This window comes from Penaeus monodon, chromosome 38 (assembly GCF_015228065.2).
Source record: "Penaeus monodon isolate SGIC_2016 chromosome 38, NSTDA_Pmon_1, whole genome shotgun sequence".
Lineage (NCBI taxonomy): Eukaryota > Metazoa > Arthropoda > Malacostraca > Decapoda > Penaeidae > Penaeus > Penaeus monodon.
In genome coordinates this window covers 30123906-30141405 of record NC_051423.1, presented here as the reverse complement: position 1 = coordinate 30141405, position 17500 = coordinate 30123906, and the positions used below count along the sequence as shown (strand labels likewise).

The window sequence follows — 17500 nt, the reverse complement described above, 5'->3', positions numbered from 1 at the left end:
TGTGGTGCCTCTGATAAGCTATGCATTTCAAATTAGTCCTTCAGGTGCCTTGCCTAAGGTCTTGTTTTGTTTGCTAGATGGATTCTTACATAATTTTTCCCTAACAAGTTGGTTTCCTAGGCAATGCTTTTGGCCAGATTACCTTGTCATCATGTAATGTGTTAATTTTCTTCATAGTTTATAAATTGATTGATGGTTTAGCTTGAAATTATATTGAGCCCCAGGTTGCTGCTCTGTTCATATTACATAAGTTTGTGCAGTTAGTTGTTACTTCACTTCCTCTTTGTGCCCTGATACCTAGCTCATATCTTAATGGTTAAGTTCTTTCTCTGATAGGCAGAGTGTTCTGTGTGACACATCAAGTATCTACGTGACCCTTGGCCTTACAGCTGTTTTTGATTAATGGTATTGAATGGCAAAACTTCAATTATTGAGAGCTTTGATGATTTATTTTGCCTTTTTCTTGTTCTATATTGATGAATGAAGGTCTTTCAGAATATTATCTTGCTGATATTTAGATTTACATTTAGGGAAGGAATATTGATGCTACAGCTTCAGATCTAATCTGTGTATTTGGATAAGGAATAATGATAGTACATTTTCATACTTGATCTTAATCTAGTCCGGATGTGGAGTATCTGATAAGAGATAGAATGTGACAGGAACAGAAAGCTTAAATAGACTGCAGTGCATGTCATATAAGGGCAGTATATCTAGGTGGAGAAACATCAGAGGAGTGTTAGCACATTGGTCAGTCATTTTTTTCCCTGCACAGTTTTGTTTTCCAGATTAGTATGAATTATTTATAGTATTTGGATTTTCCTTGTTATTGTACTGGAATAGGTTTGAAGATATTAGTTGAAAATTATTAAAGTATTACAGACAATACTAAGAGCAATATCAGATGCCAGAAATTATTTTCAAAAATCAAGGGAAAAGGTAAGCAGGTGAGACAGGCAGTACTCGTAATTGGCTCATTGGTGACTTTGTACTTGTGGAGCCATTTGTGTGTAAAAACAATAAATTAAACTCGCAGTGGACAGGGCATGTAGGTACATACCATCCCTGGCAGCTTTGGGTTAATATCTTTTGAATTAAGTCTTTGATGGAATGTTATTGCTTAATTAACTTTTGCATAGCTAGATGTTATTAAAAGTCAGTTTTTTAGTTTTGTGTGACATTATTTTCCTTTGCTCATAGAGTAATTAATTTTCTGTTATATTTCAAAGAATTATAGTGCAAGTTGATGACACTAAAAGTGTCAGGTTATGTTACAATCATTATAGTGTGACAACATTTTCCTGTATATCCATCTTGTAACTGCCTCAAAACTGACTGTAGCTGCACTTAATCTGCTGGTTTATGCATAGAAAATACAGTTTAAGATGTGTGCAAAATTGTAGTTATTGTTTCATGCACTTGGTATTGTACCATCAATTTTTACCAATATTACACTATAGAAGTCTCTTAGTATTTCCACACCAGTGGTATTATGGATTTACCTTATGACATGCCCCTTTCCGTTTGAACTCCCATTTCTTCTTCTTATCTATCTTTTCTTCCATATGTTATTGACAAATTTGGCCATAAAAAATGTGTTAAGAAAATCATTGGAAAACTTGTGGTTGAGGAAAGAGACCAGAGAGTGAACACTGGTCACTTTATAGCTGGTATGGCATTACCTCAGCAGTTTCATGTTACAAATTGGTAGTGGAAGGGAGACGAGTGTTTTACATCAAAGGACGTCAGTCTTTCGAGTGTGTGTAGAGGAGCAGAGGAGAACTGAGAGCATGTAAAATTCATATTTAAAAATTGAATGAAGAATTACTAGAAGAATGAGGGAGAGAGAGTACACAGTATCATGTATCTGAATTTAGGCATGAGCTGGAATTGTGTCATGCAGCAGGAAACCACAAAGTGATGTCATGCCATTTTTATGGAAATTTTCTCAAAATGTTCTTGAAAGTTCTTTGTTACTTTTTGTTTACTTATTTATTATGGCTACTTTGTTTTTTATTTATTTATTTATTTATTTATTTATTTTTTTTTTTATTATGGCTATCTATACATCGCCTTTTGTACTGTATTTAGAAATAAGGCTTTAGGGAACTTGCTTAACTCTCCTATTTAATTGTCATTTTCAACAACTTTGTTTAATTTTTCATTTCTAAAGAATCAATATTTAAAGTAATTCTTTCCTTCCAGATTCTGTGAGATAAACATACAAGATGCGGTGGTTAGGCCTGAGCATCTTGTTGGTCGTAGCCACCCTCTCATGGGCTACACAGGAGTGCAAGAACAAACCAACGTGTTCAGAATGTATTCAGACACCCAACTGCATGTGGTGTGGGAAACCTGGGGTATGCACTTGCAGAAAACTCATTGTTGACTTCGTTGTTTTTATACTTCTACAGTTTTTTATATTATAGTTGTTAATAGTTTGTTGGTGAGGAAGAATTATTTATTTGATAATATATTGTTTATTGATAATTTGTTATAATGAAGCCATTTTCTGAATTTTTCATGCTTAGTTTTGTTGTACTTAAACTAGGATGAACATATATCTTTATATCTATATCCATCTGTATCTATATAGATAGATAGATATAAATATTGATGTATTTACAATAAAGGATATACAATATGTGATATATTTTATATAATGTATACAAATGCAAATATGATATATATATAAAGTTACATAGTTAGATAGATATATTGTAGATATTTATGTATACATGTATACATATAAATACTTACTTATATTATTTAGTAATATATATATTTTTTAACAATCTTTCATATGGTTTCATTGTTTTTCTAATTTAGAATTATAAACACTGTAATGCTAAAGTTCTTGCTGTCTTCTTATTTTTAAAGTTATTTTCTCATGTTTTTGTTTTTACTATTCCATAGAATTTCACAAATGAGAATGGCAAAGGACTATCAAGGTGCATCAAGCGAACTGACGAATTAGCTACTGAGTGGCGTGCACAGTGCGGCAGTCTGTACATCGATGAACCTGGCAACTACTATGAAAATATTGTGAACAATGACCTGACAGCTGCAGGTGTACTGGCAGGTGGAAGTGCCAGTGCCAGTGGTGTAAGCATTAGTGGCAGCAGTTCTGAAGAAGCTGTCGTGCAAATCAAACCTCAAAGAGTACAGATGAAGCTGAGAGTCCGTAGGTTTTCACTCTTATTTTTTTTTTATATTGTTTACAGTATTATTCATAGGTATTTTGTATCCTTGCTGTAGCCTAGCAACTATTTATATACCATTAGTGTATTGGGGTGTCCTTGGTTGAACTTATGTATGTAAAGATTTGTAGCTGTTTCTTAAAATCACTGATGTTATTTTGTATGTAGATTATGTGATTACAGAGGGATCCACTATATTTAGCCAGATTATTTTGAAATATGTATTATTAGAAACTTGGTAGAGGGTTTTACTCTTTTGTTGATACATGTAATCAGTGTCTTTATTTTGTATGTATTATACCAGTTGTCATATATATATATATATATATATATATATATATATATATATATATATATATATATATATATATATATATAAAATTTCTTATTGACACCTCTAATCAATAATATTCTTCAACAGAGGAAGCATACAACATGCAAGTCACTTTCAGACAAGCAGAGGATTACCCTGTTGACCTTTATTATCTCATGGACTTGTCTAAGTCTATGGAGGATGACAAAGAGTCACTCTCCAAGCTGGGAATCCAATTAGCTGATGAGATGCAAAAAATCACAAGGAATTTCAAACTTGGCTTTGGTTCCTTTGTGGACAAAGTTGTAATGCCTTACGTCAGCACTGTTCCTGAGAGGTAAGTTTGGCAAAAAAGGAAATAATAAACTAGTTGTGTGTCTGTCTTGTTTGAAAATGAAATTGAAATCCTTATATAACAGTGGCAGGTTTTTGCTCCGTTTGGTAAGGAACCTCTTCCTTTCAGACTTCTTCATCCATGCACCAACTGTACTGCTCCATATGGCTTCAGGAATGCCCTGCCTCTCACCACAAATGCCACTGCTTTTGCTGTATGTTGAAAGGGCCATCTATTCAGGCATTGTTTGGTTGTCATGGGGAACTTACAGACTGCAATAATCTGAGAAAGAAATAGTAATAATAAAAGTGGAGAAAGACTCACAAAGTAGGATGTGAAATGAAATGAAACATTGATTTAAATTTTTTTGGCACAGTATGAAGTACAGGAGGCACCAGTGTCGGGTAACCTTGATGCTCCAGAGGGTGGATTTGATGCCATTATGCAAGCCATCGTCTGTCAGGACCAGATTAGGTGGAGGTCAGAAGCCCGTCGCCTTTTGGTCTTCTCAACAGATGCTGGTTTTCATTATGCAGGAGATGGCAAGGTATTAAGGGTTGCAAGTTGTTGACTAACAGTAATATCTTTGACTGTATAATTGATCTAGAACAGTTATATGTTAGAGGTTGTTTTTATTTGCATTTTATCTCTTGATTTTATTTTATATACCCTTTTTTGCATTCTGTCTGTCTGTCCTCTTTCCATCATTGCATTGTTACCTCACTCTTCTTCCTTTTTTAATTTTTTTCAATCTTTATCTTAGCTTATGATTTACACAATTTTCAGCTTGGTGGCATTGTGAAACCCAATGACGGAGAGTGCCACCTCAATAACAAGGGAGAGTACACTCACTCTACTCTTCAGGATTATCCTTCCGTCTCACAGGTTAGCAAGTTTTGGATATTCTCTTTATATTTAGAATGATAAGTCCTTTTGCTCATACCGAAAAAGAAATGAATTGAATTAGGAATATTTGTTTGTGATTTACAAATATTTCACTTTCATTTTCTCATGTATGTGAAATCACGCTTATGACTTTTTTTTTTTTCAGATTAATCAAGTAGCTAAGCAACACAAGATGAACTTAATCTTCGCTGTGACGCAAGAGCAGTCGTCTGTGTACTCTCGTCTTTCCCAAATGATTGAAGGTTCCGGCCAAGGAGAACTCACAGCTAATTCCTCCAATGTAGTTGAGCTGGTCAAGGCTGAATATAATGTAAGTAAATTTAGTGTAAAGGTAATTTGAAGTGTGCGTGTGCGTGTGAGTGCGTAAGTATGTATGTGTGTGTGGTGTGTGTGTGTGTGTGTGTGTGTGTGTGTGTGTGTGTGTGTGTGTGTGTTGTGTGTGTGTATCTATATAATATACATATATGTATATATACATATATGTATGTATATAATATACATATATGTATATATACATATATATTATATATATATATATATATATATATATATATATATATATTATATTATATATATATAGTATATATATATATAATAACAGATACAATAAACATACACATCCATACATACATATATATATGTATGTTTGTATGCATAGTATAAACTATATTATATATATTATATATATATATATATATATATAATTATTATATTTTTTTTTTTTTATATATATATATAATATAAGTAATATATATGATTATATTATATGTATATATATATAGTATATTAATATATATATATGTATATATATAATATGATTATATATATTATATATATATTATATTATAATGTATTATATTATATTGTATATATTATATTTTATATATTATTATATATATATATTATATTTTTTTTTTTATATATATTCTATGTAATTATATATATTATTTATTATTATATTATATTATATATATATTATATATATATATATTATATATTATATAATATGTTATATATAGTATATTATATATTATAATATATATATATTATATATATATGTATATGTATATATATATATATATGATATTATATATTATATTATATATATATGTTATATATATATATATTATATATAATATATATATCATATATATATAATTATATATTATATATACTAATATTAACTTAATATCATAATATACTATTATATATTTATATTATATATATCATATATATATATATTTATTATATATTATATATTATATATCATATATATACATATATTATATACTATCATATATATTAATATATATATACATAATATTATAATATATTATTATAATATAAATATATATTATTATATATTATATTATCTATATAATATAATAATTTTTATTATTATAATATTATTTAAAAATTATTTATATATATATATATATATATATATATATATTAAAATATTTTCCCCCCTGCAGAAAATTACCAGCAAAGTTGAGCTGAAGGACAATGCGACGGCCCCAGTCAACATCCGCTACTTCTCAAAGTGCAAGGACGGCACAGAGAGGGAGACCTCGGTGTGCCAGGGACTGAAAGTTGGCGACCAGGTGGAATTTAAAATTGAAGTTACCGTAAGTAACTTATTTGCATGATTTTGTTTGTTGATTGATTGATGTTGTTTTATTTTTATTTATTTATTTATTTTTTATTATTATTATTATTATTTTATTATTATTATTATTTTTTTTTTTTTTTTTTTTTTTATTCATTTTTTTTTCAACTTCTTGTCCCATAATTTTTAAATAGAGAGTAGTGTCTTTTTTTCATTATATCCTTTGTTTGGAAAGTAAAATAATTTTGTACATGTATGATAATTATTATATTGTATATATTTTTTCATAATTTGTATACCCAACTAAGTTGTAGTAAGAATCTGTGTCATTATTTACCAGGTCGAGAAGTGTCCTGAGAACCGTGAGGATTGGAGGCAGCTCATTGGCATTTATCCAGTCGGTTTGAGAGAGAACCTCACCATCGATCTCACAATGCTCTGTGATTGTCAGTGCGAACGCCCTGGTGACCCTGTAAGATTACATTTTAGCCTTTATTTGTGTGTGTGTGTGAATTTTATTGTTATAGTATAGAATGGTACATTACAGATATACATACGCTGTTTGAGTAACATGCCTCTATCTGTGTATCTTTATTATCGATTGCTCAAAGATATATTCTCCTCAGGGCTACATAATTGGAGCTGAGCAGTGCAACTTCCACGGCACATACCAGTGTGGAGTTTGCAAGTGTGACGATGGCTTCTTTGGGAGCAACTGTGAGTGTGGCTCAAACACACCCTGGGCAACGGGTGACTATGATGACTCAAGCTGCCGAGAGACCAACACATCAGCCATATGCAGCGGCCGAGGCACCTGCACTTGTGGAGAATGCAAGTGTAATGAGAGAGATCATTCTGAAGAGGTATGACTGGTTCACTTTCATATTTGTGTACAATCATTTTTTCTTTCTGTCTGTTTTCTTCATTTTGAATCTACATACAAGATTTGAAGACATATATTAGAGATAGATTTGAAGACATATATTAGAGATAGATTTGAAGACATATATTAGAGATGAAGTTTTCATAATACAGCCATGTTAAATTTTGAAAAGTATATGAAAGGAATATATGTGTCCCTCTTTTGTGAAAGTTTGATCTCTTGCATAGCTTACTGTCAGTAAAATGTAAGGGGTAATAGAAAAACAATATTATTAGAGTACTACTAATGCATTAAACATCTACCAAAATTGTTATTAATTTTATTTGATTGCACAATGAAAATTTGCTGTCAACAGATTGTAAGTGGAAAATTCTGCGAATGCACCAACTTCCTCTGTGATCGTCACAATGGACTTCTGTGTTCAGGACTTGATCATGGTGAATGCATCTGCAATGAATGCAAATGCAAGCCAGGTTGGACTGGAGAGGCCTGTAATTGTGAAGACAGTGAAAGCAATTGTGTAAACCCTGGTGAGTACACATATATTCAGAGTGCTTGTAATCCAGGTGGATAATGCAAAAAAATTCATTTGATCATTCATATATGAGATGGGCTGATAGAAACTGGCTCACACTTCCTGGATTGTAGTTGCCTCAAATAAAATGGAATTATTTATTGTTGCCTACCCTCTCTCCTTCTCACTGATCCACCCTTCCCATTCAATTACTATGAGTCAGTGAAAAATAGGTGTAAGGAAGGCACATTATGTTACATCCCTGACATGCTGTTTGCTCGTTCATTTCAGATACTGGAGACATTTGTTCAAACCAAGGAAAATGTGAGTGTAACCAGTGCAAGTGTTATGAGACAGCTGATGGCAGATATTCGGGCAAATGGTGTGAGGACTGTCCGGTAAGTGTCTCTTTGTATTTAAAAGTTCATTATATTCATAATATGTGCTCAGTAGTAGGTTTTTTTACTGTTCTCTAATCAATTTGTAATGGAATAGCAACAGTATATATATTTTCTCTCTTGCTTTCCTTTTCTTCTGTTTTGTAGGTAACATCTTCAAAGTGTTATTAGTCATTTACAAGATAGTGCAAAGGTTCATAATATATTCATTGTTTTAGTATTCAGTTCAGTATCATGTTTCATTCATTAGACTATGATGAGCATAAATCATGAAAACTGGGAGAATGTCAGTACATTTCATTTATATTATACTGAGGAAATTAATAAGTGACAAAATTGTGGGTAACAGATGTATGATTATGTAAAAGCTAAGAGATATTACATTTTTGTGTATATATATTATACAGCACACTCAACCAGGATGAAAAGGTACAGGTTAATTTTACTCTTGCAAATTTTATCCCTGCTCTAGTTGTGTGAAGAACCCCATTACTTTGGTATTTTGAAACCTTCCAATAGAACACAAAAATTTGCACATATATCATGACAAGTGATTATTATTTGTTGGTAGATCTGTACTCATGTTATGTGTTTTTAAATCTTAATGTCACCAGGTATTTATTTCTAAAGTGAAATCACTGAAATATTATTTCGATTTTAACATACAAACTGCATGGACCACAGTTTGTACACAAATGTTTTTTGAAAGATAGTTGTTAAATGTTTAGATCAATATATTGTATATCAGTTGAAAATGCACAATATCAGTTGATTAGTTGTGATATTTATAATGCATTTTCTACCACCACAATCTCAGATTTTGTGAACATATGTTAATCTCTTATATATATATATATATATATATATATATATATATATATATATATATATATATATATATATATATATATATATATTAGTATATATATATATATATATATATATATATATATATATATATATATATATATATATATATATATATATATATATATATATATTATATATATGTATACATACACACACACACACATTCAAAGGCAAGCAAGGGAAAGGATGTGTTTACGATAAATTCCATTAAGATTATAGGTTATTTGTATTCAGCTACATACAGAGAATGTATGTAGTTATCTCAGCATGGTTAAATGGTTGCTCACAGTAACTGTTGGTGGTGGAATATGTTCTGGATGCAGTTAAGGAGTAGAGTTGCACACGTTTGCTTCATCCATGCAGTGCGCAAACCTTTTAGTTTCCTTACATCACTACTTCTGGATGTCAGTCACATCATAATCATAATAGTGTGTGTGTGTGTGTGTGGTACTTTGTAGTTTAGACTTGATTTTTACATTCTGCATCACTTTCATTTAAGGGAAGTGTTGATAGTGTTTGTGTGTGTTTCAATATGTAAAAAAAAAAATGCTTTATTTGAAAATTTGTAGGCTTAAATTTTGTTAACTAATTCAGATATATTCTTTTTTGAAATTCATAATTCTATCTGTGAAGGCAAGAGCTAATAATCCCCTTCAGCACTGTCTTCAGTTGCTTAAAATTTTTGTAAACACAAATATCTTTTAGTAAATTTGCTGAACTGCTATTCTAATTTTGTACTTAATGTTTTGAGTATTATTTATTAGTGTCACATTGTGTAGATGTTTTTATAACCTTGATTCATTGATAACACGTTGCATGCAGTTAGGGAATATATTCACACATATACTTGTAGTCCAAACATTTTAATTATTTCCACCGTCACACACATGCACTTTCATCTACATATTTAGGTAGATTTTTATCTTATGTATTTGCATGTACACTGGAAGGCAACATATATTATAATTATATACATCATAGTTACATATAGACTACATGATTTAAATGAAATGTAAATCTTATATACAGTAATTACTTTGTAATTGTGCAGTGGCATATAAACATTGTTTAATGTTGCAACATATGAACTAATTTTGTATTGTTCCATTTTTTTTCCCTTTTACATGGTTGTTTGCCTGCCTGCATCCTTGCCTGCTGTTTCCTTGTCTTCAATCCCTCCACAAATCAACATTAACCCAATGCGCAATTTGCAATGCCAATATATTAAATGAAATTGGGTTCTCCTGGTTATGTGCATCCACCCCAGACATGCAAGGGCAAATGCATTGCATACAAGGCGTGTGTACAGTGCCAGGTGTTTGAGACTGGTGAATTCAACGTCGAGGAGTGCAAAGCCAACTGTACTACTTTCAACTCCACACCTGTACCAGTAGCTGAAGGTGAGGCTTCAGGTTTTTTTCCCACCCACAATTAGTGACAGCTTAAAGTAACAGAATTTTTGCCAGCTCATAATAGGGAACAGATCCTGGCAAAGACTCTTGTACTTGATGCTGTTCATTAATTCCTAATATGTCTTTCCTGTCAGTGATTGCAGCAGAAGCATTGAAAGGTTCTAATGCTGACAGGCAGCCCCCCCCCCCTTTTTTTTTTACTTCTTTTCGTTCTTTCTTTTTATCTTTATTTATTTTACTATGTCTAGTTATTATTTAAAGCATGCTTATATTTCCTTGTAGCTGTGTGGCACTGACTTCAAGTGCCTGGACTTTAAGGAGTGTGTACAGTGTCGTGTTTACGAGACGGGCCCTTTAGCAGAAGATCCAGTGCTCTGTGATAGCTGCTCCCTCCTCTACAGCACCATTACTGACCGAGCCATTGCCAACTATACTATTAATGTTACTAACTGGGTTGAAGGTACTGAGATGGACAGCAGACGATCTGGCATTGGCACAGGAACATCATTCTTGTACTGTGCGATATTTTTGTGTGACATGCATTTCTAATCTCTTATGAAATTTAATAGATTTAATTATATATTTTTAAAATTTTATATTTTAGTAAGCTTTGCAGGACCAACCTATGAAAGTGGGAAAAGGAGGTCTAGCTGATTGATTTGATTAACTATGATGTTTATGGCATGAACTACATATGATTAGTAGTACATATAATGCTTGCTGAAAATTTGGTTTTATGGTTAATTTCTGATTTGGGTTTAATAATGGTCTATTAAGTAAAGAACAAAGTAATTTTGTTAAGCCAAGGAAAGAGGTTGTATCAGGTGATTTGTATGTGCATTTTAGTTCATTTTGATTGTCTAAGTTAATTAGTTTCATTGGTCAAAGTAAATACTATTCATGACAAGTAAGGATTGGCAGTAAATTAATGTGAGAAAGGGTCTTAACAGAATTGTAAATAATATATATCGAAATTATACTGAATCAAACCTGTCCTGTAACACAATCTTCACTTCAGTGTAACTTCAAATGCTGAAGTTCCAGATAAAGATCATGAAAAAAATCCAAGTTAAAAAAGTAAAGAAATGCACATCCATTTAACGTCACCAAGTTGTTTGGCTATGGTTCCAATTGTAAATGTATCCTTGTGGTTTGCAGATCTTGTTTTTCTGTTAAGTGTGACTGAGAGTAAATTGCCTGTCATTTTGCACTAATTTTCATTTTTGGTTTGTATTTTTTTATTATGTGTAAGGAAAAACACTTACTTCATAGTTTGTTGGTTTTTCATTATTGATAGTTAAAAAAATGCTTTAAAAGTTACTTTGATAATCCTTTTTGTCTCTAAATTCTCAAGTCTAGATGATGAGTGGATATCTTGAGGTGGTTGCAAAGAAAATGGACCTTATCAAAAATTAATTAGCAAGAATGAGAAGAAAATGGTTATTTAACATTATGTATGTATGTATTTGTATGTGTACATGTATAGATGTATTGCATATATAATTTATTATTTATGCATGTATACAAAGCATATATATACATGAAGTGCTAACATGTAGTTCAAAATGTATTCACAAAGGATTTAATTTATCAAGTTTATTTGCTGTATTTTGACAATGTGTTCACACAAAACACTTTTTAAATGTACACTGTATTGGTCCTGTGACTCATTTTTTATAAAAAGTAATACAAGAGATATTGATGGATATAGAGACAGATTACATTTTAAGTAGTGCTTGCAGTTTGCTCTTGAATAAATGCTTGTTATTTTTGTAGTTACATCACTTGTATGTTTAGAAAGGATAGATAGAGGATTTCATAGTTTCAGCTTTTAAAAGGACTTTTTTATTTTAACACTGTTTAGATATGTCAATGTTTTTTTCTTTGACAAAACAAGGAGGTACAAAAGAGTTTTGTTCTTGTTTTTTTTTTTTTTCTTTGATGACAAGGAAGTTCCTTTTTTCCATACATGTAAACCTACCATGTATACTCTTATGTATAGTATAATTCTAAAGCTAGTTAACAATACTAGTATTAGTAATTATCACTTACAAAGTTGATTAATTTTATAACTTTTTGTTTTAGCTTAGTTTAGTTTTTATTTAATTTAGTTTTACCATTAGTAAAGAAATATCTTAAGCTGTTACCTTAATGTAAAGATGCTTACATTCTGATTAATCCCTACTTTCAGTGGAAAATGAAGGAGAGCGTCTGTGCACCTTCTTTGACGAGAATGATTGCCGTTTCACCTTTGTTTATGGATATGACGAGAATAAGGAACCTGTTGTACGTGTGCAGCAGACACTGGAATGCCCTCCAAAATTAGACATCCTTGGTAGGTTTCTTTTTGTCTTATGCCTTTGAGTGAATAGGTCCATGGATAGTTTATGTTTCTGTTTCGTAGCACTGTGTAATGTTTTAAAAATTATAAAAATTATCATGCTTTACTCCCATTAGCTGATAGCATTATACTCCTACCTTTGAATTTTATGCAACATTTTACATCCTCACAACAGGAATTGTATTGGGTGTCATTGGAGCTATTGTCGCTGTCGGATTGGCGTTGCTAATAATGTGGAAGGTTCTGACAACTATCCATGACAGAAGGGAGTTCGCACGCTTCGAGAAAGAACGCATGATGGCCAAGTGGGATACTGTAAGTAGAGGAATTATCCACTTTATCTCTGATGTAGAATTAAGGAATAGAATAGATGTATCCTTGTGGTTTGCAGATCTTAATTTTCTGTTAAGTGTGACTGAGAGTAAATTGCCTGTCATTTTGCACTAATTTTCATTTTTGGTTTGTATTTTTTTATTATGTTTAAGAAAAAACATCCATATGCACTGGATTACATTTTCTTCTTTTGTGTTTTCTTCTTGATCACGTTAAGCCACCCATTCACCCCTTGTTTTCTGCCTTTCTCTGACAGGGCGAGAATCCCATCTACAAGCAGGCCACATCAACGTTTAAGAACCCCATGTATGGTGGTGGCAAGTAAAAAGCCACTGAGCTATGATCTCATCGCTAGGTTTGAATCTCTGCTGAGAGGTGTAATCTGAATTAGAGTAATGAAGATGGTTGGTAGTAGTCTTGTCAGCAAACTATATTGAACAATCAATAGCTCTTTATTTTAAGATGTGTTCACAATGCATTTTAATTTAGGTTCTCTTTGTATCTAATTCTTTTCATATCCTTTATTTTATTTTACTTTTTTTTTTTACTTGTTATTAATATGATGCTTGTAGTTATATGCTTCTTTGAGTATGTAACTGTAACAATAATAGTATTGGTAGAATAGACTTGCTGGATAATCCAGTGTTAATGTGCCAATTTTTAGTGAATGTTTCTTTCAAAATAATGTGTATTAAATGTGTACATAGTTCATAGTTGGTGCTGTCACCTCTTAAATCTTCTTATATAGTTTCTTCATATACTAAATCCTTGCAGGGTTAAGCCCGTTTATTTTAATGACTTTAAAACTTTTATTGTACGGAGTTCCACATTTATCAAGTTGGAACCTGTTGAAAGCTTTACTAATCTGTTAAATATTTACCAAAAAAAAAAAGTCTTCATACACCAAGTAAGAAAGTGTGCTCCATTTTTAAATGATAAATCTAAATCATTGCTGTTTTCCCTTCCATTGTAGTGCCTTTTGCATTTATCATTATCAGTCTTCACTTAAAAGTGCCTAACAAAACTTTTACTTTTTATAGTTTAGTAATTTATTAGAAAACATGTCGTATAGGTTCATAGAAAATACAATATGAATATATATCCTTCTGCAATGCTAAAACCAAAGTTTTAAGACAATGTAAAAGTCTGGAGATTGTGGCCACATTGCAGGCAGCTACTTGGTATTAAGTTTTAAAATGTGCAAATCACAAATAATTGTAATAATTGTTCAAAATGATCTTGTAGAATATAGGAGCAAATATTAAGGGTCTGTATGGTAACACTGTACAATTATTTAATAAAATGAAAATAAGTTTTTTTTTTTTTTTTTTCTTGGTTGATTAAATATGCAAAACACACTTTCCAATTTGTTCATAGAAAAAAAAGGTAAGCGCAGTATGTAGATATTAAGGATTAGCAAACTGCGTAGATCTAATGAGTAAGATATTTTACTTTCTTCTTTGGTTACTGTAATTATTAAATATATGCTTCCTGTAAAATGGAGGGAGAAATATATTTATATGTATTTCTGGGTTAACTCGCAAATTTGAATTACTTATGAAAGACTAAATAACACAAAATTCTAACATTGTAAAACATGTTTAACTATTCAAAAGATCTGATAAGTTTTAGTCTTGTGTACATTGGTTTTAATAAAACTCAGTGAATTTTAAGGCCTGTCTGCTTTGCGGGTCCCTAATTTTCCTTTTGATATCTTCGAGAATATTTAACGTGTTAAATATGTGGAGCGATATCTGGTGATTCAGCTGATGAAAAAATCAAATTGTAATTGAGAAAGGAAAATCTTTAGATTCTAAACATTTTTGTCAATGATAATGCATGATAATTCTTACAATTCAGCCTTGGAAGGAGATAATTGAAAAAATTATTCATGGAGAAAAGGTACTTGATGCATTGTATTACCAACAGAAGAAATACATTATCTGATGTTTTCACACACAAGTCTAGAGGAAAAAATAAATAAAACAAGAAATGGTGAATGCAAATAAGTACATACACAAACTACTTCCTATTACAATGTAATAAAAATGAACTGGATAAAAGTTATGTCATTAATAGTAAAAAGAATCGGTTTAAAAGCTGGAAAAATAAATTAAACAAAATGATGAACTGACGATTCTCATACAGAAATATTGCTTGAAAAATACAAACTCTGAAATCTACTAGTTGCCTGACCAAAATAAGGTATGATACCATAGATAGAGCAATAAAGGTGTGTAACATGAAATGCAAACCAATTGTGGATTCTTCACATTAAAGATCAAATGATGAGAAAATGTTAGATTAAACTTTATTTATTTGCAAGGTGGGAAATATTAACTATGTTCAGCTGCATGCATCACTGAAGAAAAAATAGATTTGCACCCACAGACCATTGTCACATTCATGTAGTTTTATAAAACAAATACAGTATGCAGTATATGCAGCTGCTATGAAGTGAAGTCAGTAATTTTGTATATTAAAATCTTTGACAATAGCAATAATTATTAACAACATAATACACAAGAATGAAACTATAACACACACTGTTGCCAAATAAGTAATCTTACTCATCCTTACATTATGAGATTGGCATCATAGTCCTTCAAATCTGGCATCCGCACTATGACCTAAATATTTTTTCATTAGATTGTGTAAGGGGGCCCTTTGCCACCCTCCCCCCCCAAAATACCCCTGGAAACTTTTGGTTTTAAAGGAAATGGGGGGGGAGGGGTTTGTCCCTCCCACCCAGCAAGTAAGGCGGGCGTGGGCCCCGCGGGGGGGCCAAAGCGGGGTGCAGGATTGGGCGAGAGTTCTCCCCCCCTGCGCCCCGGCAGGCGCCAACCCCCCATGAATTTGGGGGGGAAAGCCCTCGGGAACCCCACAGGGGGGATGGGCGGCCACAGCTCCGACCCCCTTTACTGGGCTTTTTTTGGGCGGGTGGGGCAGAGGTGGGTGCCCCCGGGTGCCACCCGAGGTTTAAACCCTCAGGCGTGTTTCCGGGTAGGCGCTGGAACATCCGGTCCTTCGGGCAGGATGACGGTTACCTCTGCTATCGGGGAATGAAGCGATGGGATTTGAGGTGGTGCCCCCCAAAGGGGTGAGAAGCCCTGGTAGGGGACGATAGTGGGTGGTTACACCTAAACGGTGGGGGCCGCAGCGTGGTCACCCCCTCCAGGGTGTACCATGCCATTCCCGTGACTTCAGCCTGCGGTAGTCGAGGGACACCGGTTGATGAGGTATAGGGCATTGGACTGAAGCAGTTTTTGGGCTTCATGTCTCTTATTGCTGTATCGCCACCGATTACATAAAAAACCCATGTGAAAGAGGCTTCTAGCCCAAAATCGATCGTGGCAGACGATTGTCCCCGGCGAGACATCGCATTTTTCGGGGGACTTCAATGCGGGATCCGGCTGTGGGGCCCAGCTGGCTCGAGAGCTGTCGGCCCCCCCGGTCGGGAGCTGATCCCACAGCGAGAATAGCCCCCTTCCCGGGACTTTGCTAGGGCCCCGAAAATGGGATCCGGCCCGGTCCAGCGCTCCCAACCCCACGCTGGACTTGGTACAGCGATACGGGTCAGTGGCCCAAGGGGATGCCCCAAACCCTTTTGACACGCGATGGAGGATCCTCCAGAACGCAGGGTTTACGGAGTGCGAGTTCTGGGCACCCACCATAGCGGCTTGTGGGACCTGCGGGGGCCCCTTCAAAACTCCCCGCCCCCCCAGTGGCCCCCCTAAGGTGTTCACTTGGGCAGACTAAAGGGGGGAGGGGTGTCCCGTGGGTTTGCCACGGCAGTCTCTGACCGATTCTCAGAAACCAGCAACCTGAGGATCCCGTTTCTCTGTGGGAGCCCTTTAAGGCGTAACACTCAAAACAGCTCAGGAGTCCCTTGCGTACGCCCCAAAGGGCAAAGGCAGAATACCATCTCCCGGAGCATTTGGGCCCCTGAAGCGTGTCGCAAGGCTCGGCTAAATGGGAATCAAGTCTTGCGGTTTCCCTGGTGCGTAGGGGTCGGGGAAATGCTGAAAGGGACAAAGGAAAAATTTTACAAATCTTGCTGAGGAGGTTGAAGGGTTTTTTGGGTAAATGACCCTTTGCCCTGCCTACCCCAAACCCTGAGAAAACTGAACCAAGCCCCCTCCGATGACGCAGTCCCTCACGGGTGGAGGATCATCCAAACATGTGGGGGTTTGTGAAGTTGGGTTTGGGATTTGAAAGCTGTCCAGGTGGATCCTCCAAAAGTTACTTGGTGCAACGGTCTCATGCCTGTGCCGGCCCCCCCCTCAGCGGGAACTCTACCCTAACAGAGGGTTAGGCTGGCGATTTCCAAGTTGAAGAGTGGGAAAGCTGCAGGCATATGTGATATCCCTGCTGAACTGCTAAAGGC

At 33.9% G+C, this 17500-nt stretch overlaps 1 protein-coding gene across 11 annotated transcripts in view; it reads left to right on the top strand.

Moving 5' to 3' along the window:
* The window catches only part of LOC119596928 (integrin beta-PS-like), a 19922-nt gene extending 5136 nt beyond the window's left edge, over positions 1–14786 (top strand). For 3 of the 11 annotated variants that reach the window (XM_037946304.1, XM_037946305.1, XM_037946307.1), the window contains exons 2-17: positions 2206–2360; positions 2917–3184; positions 3622–3850; positions 3977–4061; positions 4224–4394; positions 4634–4732; positions 4899–5063; positions 6229–6381; positions 6703–6834; positions 6989–7225; positions 7601–7775; positions 8051–8157; positions 10295–10427; positions 12631–12774; positions 12956–13095; positions 13370–14429. In XM_037946304.1, the coding sequence (XP_037802232.1) occupies positions 2229–2360; positions 2917–3184; positions 3622–3850; positions 3977–4061; positions 4224–4394; positions 4634–4732; positions 4899–5063; positions 6229–6381; positions 6703–6834; positions 6989–7225; positions 7601–7775; positions 8051–8157; positions 10295–10427; positions 12631–12774; positions 12956–13095; positions 13370–13438 (2439 nt within the window). In that variant the 5' untranslated portion in view covers positions 2206–2228 and the 3' untranslated portion in view covers positions 13439–14429. Of the gene's footprint in view, positions 1–686; positions 751–2205; positions 2361–2916; positions 3185–3621; positions 3851–3976; positions 4062–4223; positions 4395–4633; positions 4733–4898; positions 5064–6228; positions 6382–6702; positions 6835–6988; positions 7226–7600; positions 7776–8050; positions 8158–10294; positions 10428–10721; positions 10900–12630; positions 12775–12955; positions 13096–13369 lie in introns of those variants that run through there. The other 8 variants (XM_037946298.1, XM_037946299.1, XR_005230792.1 and 5 more) reach the window with 7 other exon arrangements.
* The last annotated feature ends 2714 nt before the right edge of the window (positions 14787–17500 follow it).